The sequence below is a fragment of the Cadophora gregata genome (genome assembly GCF_030347475.1).
Source record: "Cadophora gregata isolate MNR1 chromosome Unknown scaffold_17, whole genome shotgun sequence".
Taxonomy (NCBI): Eukaryota; Fungi; Ascomycota; class Leotiomycetes; order Helotiales; family Ploettnerulaceae; genus Cadophora; species Cadophora gregata.
The window spans coordinates 113,386-124,135 of NW_026695940.1; the positions used below are offsets into that span (position 1 = coordinate 113,386).

At 47.7% G+C, this 10,750-nt stretch overlaps 3 protein-coding genes across 3 annotated transcripts; 2 read left to right on the top strand and 1 right to left on the bottom strand.

The window, feature by feature from the left end:
- Positions 1–231: 231 nt before the first annotated feature.
- On the top strand, positions 232–1,580 carry ONS95_005870 (uncharacterized protein; the record flags this gene model as incomplete). The annotated part of the gene is made up of 4 exons (XM_058499304.1): positions 232–541; positions 593–934; positions 988–1,128; positions 1,180–1,580. The coding sequence occupies 4 exons, from the start codon at positions 232–234 to the stop codon at positions 1,578–1,580; spliced, it is 1,194 nt and encodes a 397-aa protein (XP_058350348.1).
- A 720-nt stretch (positions 1,581–2,300) lies between these two features.
- On the top strand, positions 2,301–3,358 carry ONS95_005871 (uncharacterized protein; the record flags this gene model as incomplete). The annotated part of the gene is made up of 3 exons (XM_058499305.1): positions 2,301–2,398; positions 2,449–2,736; positions 2,788–3,358. 3 exons carry the CDS (start codon positions 2,301–2,303, stop codon positions 3,356–3,358), a joined length of 957 nt encoding a protein of 318 aa, XP_058350349.1.
- A 134-nt stretch (positions 3,359–3,492) lies between these two features.
- ONS95_005872 (uncharacterized protein) lies at positions 3,493–5,822 on the bottom strand. The gene is made up of 2 exons (XM_058499306.1): positions 5,345–5,822; positions 3,493–5,283 (listed from the first exon to the last, which is right to left on the bottom strand). Exons 1-2 carry the CDS (start codon positions 5,618–5,620, stop codon positions 3,673–3,675), a joined length of 1,887 nt encoding a protein of 628 aa, XP_058350350.1. The 5' UTR covers positions 5,621–5,822; the 3' UTR covers positions 3,493–3,672.
- Positions 5,823–10,750: the final 4,928 nt, after the last annotated feature.

A 10,750-nucleotide genomic window follows, 5' to 3' on the forward strand; every position in this document is an offset into this window, starting at 1 on the left:
CAATAGTAACAGGTCTAGAAGTATGGTGTCAGTAATGGAAGTCTGATGCAATTCTCTTCCTTGGGGAGCACAACAGGAGGGGTCATCTTTTGGACCTTACATATGGCGGGGTAATGACCATCGAAAGATTCTTCAATCCCAGCCCCCATTACTTTTCAAACAGATCCACACGTATCTCTTGGTGGAACACCAAATACATTCAGAACCTGAACATTCCAAGGCTTTCGCGAAATGGCTCCCTCAATCACCGAAACTGTTTCTCAAACCTCGGATGCGATTCAGAAGAAGCTCGCAAATGTTTCCCTGGGAAATGGCAATAAACCTGCGGAGAATCAAAAAGAGGACGGTCCAGCTCCCGCCGTTCAAGCCCCTTCTCAAGAAGCTCAGCACAAGGAGCCACTCAAGCTCTCAGGAGCTCTTGATCATTTCGAGAGCTTCGACGTGACACCAACTATAGGCCGGGAATTTGTCAACGTGAATCTTGCAAATTGGCTCCGGGCACCAAACTCAGATGAACTGATCAGGGATCTAGCTATCACCAGTAAGTATACTGCCCTCCTACACGGGTTCTTGTGCTCACAAAGTGTATCAGTTTCTCGACGTGGAGTTGTGTTCTTCCGCAAGCAGGATGATATCACAAATGAGCTTCAAAAGGAGCTTGTCCAGCGTCTTGGAGAACTCTCCGGCAAGCCAGCTACCTCGAAGCTTCACATCCATCCAGTTTCGAACTCCGGTCGTGAGCTGGGAGGAAAGGATGATGAGATCAGCGTGATCTCTTCTGAGCAAGCCAAGAAGATCTACAAAGATAGAATACTCTTCCAATCAGAGAAGAAGCAGAGTAGCAAGGAACAGTGGCATTCAGATATCACCTTTGAGCCAATCCCCAGTGACTACGCTTTGTTGCGGTTGACTCAACTGCCAAAGACTGGCGGTGGTAAGTCGAGGTTTCCCATTCCACAATATGATAGGTCTGACCCGCAGCACTAGACACACTATGGGCATCTGGATATGAAGTCTACGACCGCCTGTCGGCTCCATACCAGAAATTCCTTGAGTCGCTTACAGCAACATACGCTCAGCCCAGATTTAACGAGGCGGCTGACAAGAATGGCTTCAAGATCTACTCAGGTAAGCGCAGCCAAACTTCAATGGCTTGTCCTAGAGACTGATTAATTGTAGAACCACGTGGTGCTCCCGAAAACGTGGGCGAGAAGCTGGAAGCCATCCACCCAGTCATTCGAACAAATCCCGTGACTGGATGGAAGTCCATTTTCGCAGTCGGACACCACGTCCAACACATAAACGATGTAGCTCCTGAGGAGAGCAAAGCCTTGCTTGACTGGTTCGTTCGACTGATTGTTGACAACCACGATTTGCAGGTGCGCCACAGATGGCAGAATCCTAATGACCTAGCAATCTGGGACAACAGGAGCGTCTATCATGCTGCAACTCCAGACTATATAGATCTTAATCTTGGTGAGAGGACCGGACAGCGAGCTGTTAGTCTCGGTGAGCGGCCATATCTAGATCCACAAAGTACGGGACGACGGGAAGCGCTTGCAAGAGAGGCGTCTGCTTGAGGATGAGAATGCTATCATTTGTTGACTCGTCTGTTCTTCTTGTTTTCTGAAGCAATTATTGAGGCTGAATTTATACTTCCATCGCACTTCTTCTGATCAGTACAGATTTAAGCATCTAGTTATGCTTCTCCTTCTTCCCCTTGCTGGTCGTTGGTCGTTTGTTTTGAAACAATTCATCCCATCTCATCTTCGGCCCCACTTACCCATCCCAGCAAGGCGCCCCGAGCACACTTTATTTGAGCACTGCCAAGATCAAAATGCAGGAACGCCGCATCTCCTTGCGCCTCATCTAAGCTCCTTGCGCCAAAGACCCCAGTTATTCAATTTGTTTCTCACGTCGACATCGATGTTGAAACAAGGGCCGCCCGAAAACCCGGATTGTCACTGGCGGGATAACCCAAAAAGAGCTGGGCGCTCATTTGACGTTCGTCCTGTCTTCTGTTTGCTTGAAACTTCATGATGTACATGCGCCAACAGTGGATGCTGGTGGATCAGTCGAGCCTCATCATGTCTGAGCACCATTCTTGCGAGCCACAGGAGATGGCGTATATATACTTCTCTGTCTACCTCTCTCAGGTTTCCTCATCATCGCAGCCAGCCTGAAATTCTTTCTCTACAGAAAATTACCTTCTTTTTTCAATCGATTGGTCTGGAACCATTACACTCGTTATCCACCTTCAAACTCGTTCCACCAAACAACAAATACACATTCTTTACAAGATGCCTTCCATGCTTACCAACTCCCTTTTGGCTCTGGCCTCTGCCACTTCTGTCGCTGCTCACGGTTTCGTGAAGGGTGTTTCTATCGATGGGGTCTAGTAAGCTACATATCAATCCCCAGTTGTAGGTCGAGCGCTAATATCTACAGTCAAACTGGCTGGCTCGTCGATTATGCCTACAACCCAAGCCCTCCCGAATCATTCGGTTGGTCTGAGACTGCTCTAGATCTGGGCTTCGTCTCCCCAGCTGCTCTCGCCGAGCCTGATATCATCTGCCACTTGGGCGCCAAGAACGGTGCCCTCTCAGCAAAAATCGCTGCCGGTACCACCATGGAGGTTTTCTGGTCCGGATGGCCCGACTCCCACAAGGGCCCAGTCATTGACTACCTTGCATCTTGCAAGGGTGACTGCTCCACCGTCGACAAGACCGCTCTCGAGTAAGTTTTCTGGATCAGACTCGCCTCGTAATATCGTATTAACATCCATAGATTCTTCAAGATCGACGAGAAGGGACTCGAGGCTGGATCATGGGCGTCCGACGAGCTGATGAACAACAATGCTTCATGGGCAGTAACCATCCCCGCCACCATCGCCCCAGGAAACTACGTCCTCCGCCACGAAATCATCGCCCTCCACGGTGCCGGATCCGCCAACGGCGCACAACTCTACCCCTTCTGCCTTAACCTTGAAGTCACCGGTGGCGGAAGCGATGTCCCAGTCGGTACGCTCGGAACTGCTCTGTACAAGGAGACCGACCCAGGAATCCTCGTCAACATCTACACCAATGATCTCGAGTATGTCATTCCAGGCCCAGCTGTTTTCGGCGCTGGATCAGGATCCGGATCTGGAAATACGACTACGCCAGTTGCTACATCTGCTGCCGCTCCAGTTGCGACTTCGACTGCTGTCCCCGTCTCTCCTCCATTCCCGGCTGGTAACTCAACTGTGCCTGTTGCTACTGGTGTGGTTCTATCTGCTGTGCCGACTACTTTGGCTACTGCTATTGCTACTCCTGTTGCGACACCTGCTCCTGAGACTGAGGGAGAGGATGATTGCTAGATTTTGGGGGTGTGCTGAGAAGGGGTTTTCTTGTATAAAAACATATTGTGTGTAGACCCGATGGGTTTGAATACTTCTTTTTCGATGTATATAGATTTGATGAGTAGATGGTAGAATGGATAATAAGTATCCCATCCCTGATTAGCCTGATGTCATCTAGATTTCATATTTGTTTCTTCTTCATGTGTCTTGAGTGAGTCATGCGAAGAGATGTCAACTTCCTATTCATCACCGACCACCCACTCACAGTGAGGGGCCGGGAGCACTTTCAAAGGTTACCTTGAATAGCCTCTCTACAATATCACAACCCCATCTCACTTCCCCTTCCACTCAGCCTTAATCATGTCCGCCGCCCTCTCCGCCACCGCATAAACACTAGTAATAATATTCCCTCTCGGCATAATCGGGAACACACTCGCATCCACGACCCTCAATCCTCTCACACCATAAACCTTCAATTCCGCGTCCACCACTCCCCCCTTCTCCCTCGGCCCCATCCCACACGTCCCTGCAGGATGATAATTCGAGATACTATGCTCTCTAACCACCTTCTTCGCAGTCTCGAGATCCATCTCCTGCTTACCATCCGCAAACGCATGAGCTGGAATTCTCCGCCCGTTGCGCTTGAGGTATTGCGATAAGGGAGGCGTGCAGGTGAGAGTGGAGAGAAATTGCACGTGGCGGGCGTGGAGTTCGATGTCCATGGGGTGAGAGAGGTATTTGGGGTCGATGAGTGGATCGTCGGTTGGTGAGGATGATGCAATGTGGATGTTTCCGCGAGAGAAAGGGTGGTTGAGAACAGACATGAAGGAGATGTAGTTGCCTTCTACATCGCCTTTGACCATATCGGCGAGTTTTGAGCCGGCGGAGATGTTGAATTGCATTTTTGAGAGCATTTGCTGCATTGTGGCTGAGGAGAGGAGATCTGCTGTGATTTTATCTCTGAGTTGTTGATGCTCGGAGGTGGGCTTGGGAGATATTTTCTGGAGGAGAGATGGGATGTACTCGTGTCCGTTGGGTGCGAATGTTTCGGGGAGGCGGAATTGTGCAATGGGCACGAAGTTGTGTGCGAGAGGGCCGGAGTGGTCTTTTTGGTACATTGCCATCAGGGCGGGCATGACGGATGGGTCGCGCATCATGACTTCGCCCGTTTGGACTCCATCTTCTGCTTCGAATGAGACGGATACGATGAGATGATCTTGGAGGCTCTCGCCGACGTTTGGGTTGTGGACGAATGTCTCGATTCCGTGCTGATCGAGCAATTTGGTGTCGCCAATCCCGGAAAGTTCCAAGATCTGAGGTGATTTCATAGTCCCAGCTGACAGGATGACTTCTCTCTTTGCTTTGACGATGATGGCTTTCCCAGATTTGGACACAAATTGCACGCCTGTTGCAATAACCTCTTCATCTTTTCTCTCAAGCACGATCTTTGAGACCAATGCATCAGTCACCACGCGCAGATTCGTTCTTGAAGAAACATCCGCGGCGTAGTACGCCGACGTTGCTGAACTTCTCGTCCTCGTCTTGGGATCAATTGAAGCAGGATGAGCAAGTCCCCCAATATCCTTCCCTTCATACTTCAAATCCCTCATAATCTTTCCCCAAGACTCATACCAAGCCTTATCCACATCACTGGTCTCACTAAACGACGTCTGGACAGGTCCTTCACTAGATTCCAACGCGTCGTCGTGACTTGCGATGCTGAGAATCTCGTTGGCTGCCTCGGCTGGACTTGGATTGTGGTGAGTGTGGAATTTACGGAGGTAGGGAAGCATGGCTTCCCAATTCCAGCCTGGGTTGCCGAGTTTTTCCCAAGCGTCGAAGGCTGGTGCGGAGGTGTAGACCATTTGCATTTGGAAGATGGAACTGCTTCCTCCGAGGACCTTGCCTCGTTGTTGGGGGAGGATGCGATTGTTGAGACCAGCCTGGGTTGTCAACTTGTGTCCCTGGCTACAATGAAAAAGAGAAATAGAAGGGAAAACTTACCTGAGGAACGGTTTGCAGACACCAATCATAATTGGGATTCTCGTACATGCCAAAAGCAAGGCCGGGAGTCATGATCATGGGATCATCTTGTCTGTTTGATCCAGCTTCAAGGACAAGGACTTGCACCGATGGATCTTCCGTTAATCTGGCGGCGAGGACTAGACCTGCTGTACCGCCTCCGATGATGATAAAGTCATATTGTTCGGCGAGGTTGTCTGACGAGGAAGTGTCTGCCGGGTGAGCAGGCATGGCGTTGAGGGAAGGGCCCACGTCCATCTTGTGCCGTATCTTTCAAAATTCACGAGTATATGTGTAGAACTATGAAGAAAAAAAATAGAAGATGGGAAGAGTTCAGGAGGCTCAACTCATTATTTATGTTCTATCAGAACTCCCCCGAAGCTGATGCAAGGGTAGCGCTTACCAGCAGGCGCGGCTTTGATTGGTCGTCAGTCCGATTCGTCCGGAACAAGCATGTCCGTCCAAAAGTTGAGATGTGACCCGAATCCGAAATTCAGGTGTGGGGTTACATGAAAGGTAAGCAGGTCGAGCTGCATTTAGCTGTAAGAATACAATTTAAGCTAGCTTGGGTGGTATGGCATCGGTTCAGTACACTACGATTTTATCGGGAATCCTGCTAAGCTCGACAGTGTGTAAATGCATTCGTAGGGAATGCGATTGGGCTCAAATTCATCAGTAAATATTACCATTTCCCATCTTGGCTCTAACAGTAAGCTGGCTGGTAAGGATTTTCGTCGAAACGAGGTGGGTTGCTCCACAGGCGTTTGAGTACCTCGGCTGCAAAGCAGATTTAATCTTGGACGAATGCTGAGGTGTAATCATCATGTGTTAATAAAATATCTATGGCATGTTGACTTCACAGAGAATGTTAGCTTCAGCAGGCGAGAAGCCTAAATTTTGGCGACCTGCCCCTGAATTACTTACTCGCTTACGAAGTTACGAGCCCAAATGTTGACTTGAAAGTTACCCCGCAATTACCCCTCCATTCTCATCCAGTTCTCGAATTCAGATCATCAGTAAAGCCTGCACAGTTCCTACACTTGGAGTCCCAAATACAACCATATATGTCACCACTGTAAGATCTACTTGAATACCATGCTTCGTAGCCTGGAGAATACCAGATGTCAAGCTTCCAGAACCGAAAGACATAAAACCAAGACAGTCAATGAACGATTAATGCTTGACATATTCTCAATTGCTGACTTAAACTCTAAGGCATAGTGAAAATATAACATGAGTCTCGAACAGGACCTGCACATCTTGCGTCTCCACTTCAATCCATGTTTCATAATACTTCTTCAATCTATTCTCTACCTTCGTGAACCTCGTTTGCTTCTATCAGCGGTCAAGGCCCTGTGGCGATGAGGAAGAAGGTGAGTATTCAGTATTAAATCACTTTAGGAATCAAACGCCTTGAGAAAAATATGAAGCAGCCAAACATTTTGTGTACCTTCGTGGAGAAGGGTATAAATAAAACCAGGACGCGCAATCCGTAGTCCTCAAGAACGCAGTCCGGTGCTGCGAGCAGACTATCTCTTGTGGTGCTCTAAGAATCTTTGATATTTTCTTGCGAGTCGGCTTTGAAGAAGTTCACCTGATGGGTATGATGAGTGCTCCAGCTTTGGAACAAAAAAGCCAAGAACCTGTTAAGAAGTGGAACTTTTATCGGGTCCACATTAGCTTGTTGTCACGAATTTGCTTACTGTCATGTTGCTTTCGGTTGTCGATGTTCTATCACCTGCTTTTGAAAGCTGCTGGAATACCTGTCACCCCATGAACACCTAAATTGAACACAAGGCCGTACAAATGAGTGTTGAATTTATCGGATTATACTCCGATGCAAATTCGACTCAAAATGCGCTCCAAAGCTTGGAGGCAAGGCTTGGAAATGTATGCAAGCCTCCATAGAACAGCTCTCAGTACGGTGTGTTTTGGTCTAAATTAAAAACTCTCATGTGCTGGGAAACCACTGTGCCTTTATGTAGAGCAGCCTCAAGGCAACATTTCTCAAAATGAGATTATTGAAGTAAATCTGTGAGTTACGAAGGCGAATGCTGTGGCTTGGCGGTAGAAAAGCTTACTGAAAATACTTGAGCGCAGTCTAAGGCCGTAAAGCAGTGAGGAAGTCTCGATGGAATTGGGAGCTCGATGGAATATCAGGTGGCCTCTTTTACAGATATAAAATAAAGCACATCTCCTGAACCGAGACACCCCAAGCAGCTGCCACATCAAGAACAAAATTCTTACAGTCTTTGTATGGGAGTGTGCGACTTATCCGATATGCTTGGATACAAGACCCTGCCACGGCAACAACAGGATCCTAACCTATGTGTCTCTTGTACAAAGTGGAACGGATATTCAAAGGCGTTGAATTAATAGGAATTGACGGCGAAATTGAAGTTGACAACGTCATATGTTAGATACGGCTCGTTCCCAGCCTTGGATTGATTGTATAGCGCTCATGTTTGTTTTTGTCTAGCTGATATGCTGCACATGTGCGCTACATGCTGAAGAAAAAATTTGAGGTATCGTTCAATGAGCCTTGGTCTTTGAAATACCTGGGAGTCAGTCCGGCCCATCAGCGTCTTTGATCCAGAATGATTTTGGTGTGAAAGAGATCTGGTGTTACTCACACTGGCTGGTTTTATACTGTGGAATTGGTACATAGCTAGGAAGTATGCAACCAGTGTGATGAGGAGTCCTAAAATCACAAACCCCGGTTTGCATTCAATTTATCTCGTCATACGATAGCGCTGCCTTGGAACTCTTCGAATTGAGGCAAAGCAAACGATACAGTGAAATTCGGGTTCGCAAATATTTGATATCCTACTAGTGCTGACAATCACCTGAGATTCCAAGAACTATATATTGGAGAATGAATGGAGATCCGAATGGTACCTCCAGGGGAACCAAACCCTACAAGACCAGCTTGATATTGGGGAGCCGTGGTGGCAGTAGGGCAGGTTGGGTTGCGATGGTTTGTAGCTCCAGGTCTCGAGCTGTTCATATTTTTGTTACTGCTGTCAGCAATGAAACGTTACTAGAGAAGCTGCTAGCAATTTGAGCACTTTGAGGTCATTGAAAAGCCCTACCCATTATCGGTGAATATGTTGTTGTCGATAGCGATGGTTTTGTTAACGAAACCATGAGGCGATCAAGAAAGGGACCGCAGCAGAAAAGTCTTCTTGATTTTAGGAGGATTTACTTTGGAAAAGATACGTAAGCCTCGGGGGCTGAGCAAAGCAGGGGAAATATTTGACTACTGCCAAAGCAAGCCATACCGACTGGGTGTAACCAGATGAGTGTGGCATATCTCCGAAGAAAGGGATGTCTTTAGAACTTTTATAGTGAGCAGATAAAGTGATTGTAGTGAATGGAGGATCTGACCCTCAAGCATGGCTGAATCGTTGTTGTGTTTTGAGGGTGGATGAGGGTTTTATCGCGTTCAATCAATCACTCTGCTTCACAATTGTTCGGAGTGCAAGAGACCGTTATGTCTAGGAATGTTGCAGTATATAGAGAACTTGGCTGTCAAGATCTCATGAAGAAGTCGGGCGGTTAACAAGTGCACGAGTTGAGAACGATGCGGAGTAATGAACTCTGATTTGGCGTTGCTGGGTCAAGAGAGGAAATTTGTTGCAGGGTGGCGGGAGTGATAGGCAACTCATACGATGAAGGTGATAGGTTAATCTAAAACGTGTTCCAGACATGAAGGTCTGGATTATGAGAGGGAGGAAATATTGGACGTGTTGATGGTGATAAGAGGAGTGACAACAATGATTTGATTAATCGAAGGAACAAGTCAGATACAGCAAATCTGGTCCATGACCTAGGGCGAGATCGAAGAGAATTCTTTCTGGTTTGGTACAATAAGCCTTTGCATGCTTAATGTGATCGGAAATTCATTCACGGTGTCAGCTGGAGGAGCATTTGCTGCTGAATGTTAATTCCATCCCAACGATTAGTGAGCCTCAAGTGGAAGATGGGAAGATTTTATAGCCTTGCGAAGTGGTAACGTGAAAGCAAGGGATTTGAGATTGAATTAGAGAGGCGGGCCACAGGATAAACAAGGCAGCAGTGCTGGTTAGATACAATAGAGTGATAGACCGCGGCATTGGGTTATGGCGCGAGTGCATCGAAGCAAGACGGAAGGAGAACCAAGGCGGTCCCTAAGGTATATATGTCTTCTGGTTTGAGAACAAGTCGATCTCAGCACTCTTATTCGGATGATTCAGAAGAGAAGACACAGGAGGCCGTCTTGCTGTTTGTAACTAATGGCATTTGGTGACCTTGAATTAAGAATGGCTACCAAATAACTGGAATAGGTGTCTGGGTGTTCCAGAAAGTTTCTTGTACGTTCTGTTTCCATTCTCGACTGAAAAGCGTAACCTTTAATAATGGGAGAGGAGATGACAACGAGAATGTGACGAAAAGGAAAAACCAGCGACGAAGGCCGACTGTTGATACGAAGTCTGGCTGGAAAATGCCTCGGCATGCCATCATGTCGGCTGTCAATGCCCTTGCAGCAAAATCTAGCAGTCAGAGGCTGAGCGAAGAATGAAGTTGTGGGTAATATTGACGTTTGTATCTCGGAGAAAAGATATTCAATTTCCCGCAAAACCCCCGATTGCCGAGACGTTCCTTGGCCCGCGAGCCCGCCAATTCTACCAGCAATTCTGCCTCGCCAGGCAAGAAATATTGATTGCATGAATCGCATAGCACGGACTGTAAACAAATCCCAAGAAATCGAAATAAACAAATAATCCCATGAACAAATGACGGCAGAATTACGGGAGGAGGGGATGCGGAGATCTTGTTTGCTCCTTTGCTAAGGTAGGGAATATAAAAGGGGCTGCTGACTGTCATTCGTTAGCTAGATACAGCGCGCTACAGAGACCAGACGGCGTCCAGCAGTATCTGGTTTAGTAGTGGACGTGCCAAACGCCCCCGCGAGCGGATAGGGGCAGATCAGTGACTACAGTACAGAGGCGTGTGGTGCGGGCGATGTAGTTAAGGCTGTTCAGGGGTAAAATTTCCGTTGCCGAGAAGAGCAGAATAGGGGGACCGGTAGTGCTAATGAAGCATGGCGGCGAGCGAGCGGGAAGATGGAAAGAAGCAGGAGGACAACATCGTACAACGAGATGAGTGAAAGATCCGGATTCTGGCCACAGTGGCTGGTTGAAACCGAGGCATCTGTGAGTTTACATGCCTGGATATATCCATGCTATTGTAAATTTACTGGACTGGATGAAAGGCGAGGCAAGGGAATCAAGGAGAGACGAACAGCTTCATACCTAGCTGGGGGAAAACAAGGCATGTGCAGCAATAGAATCGCTACTACTGCGAGTATCGTGTCAAACTGGCCATCTCTCACGCTCTTGATCTATT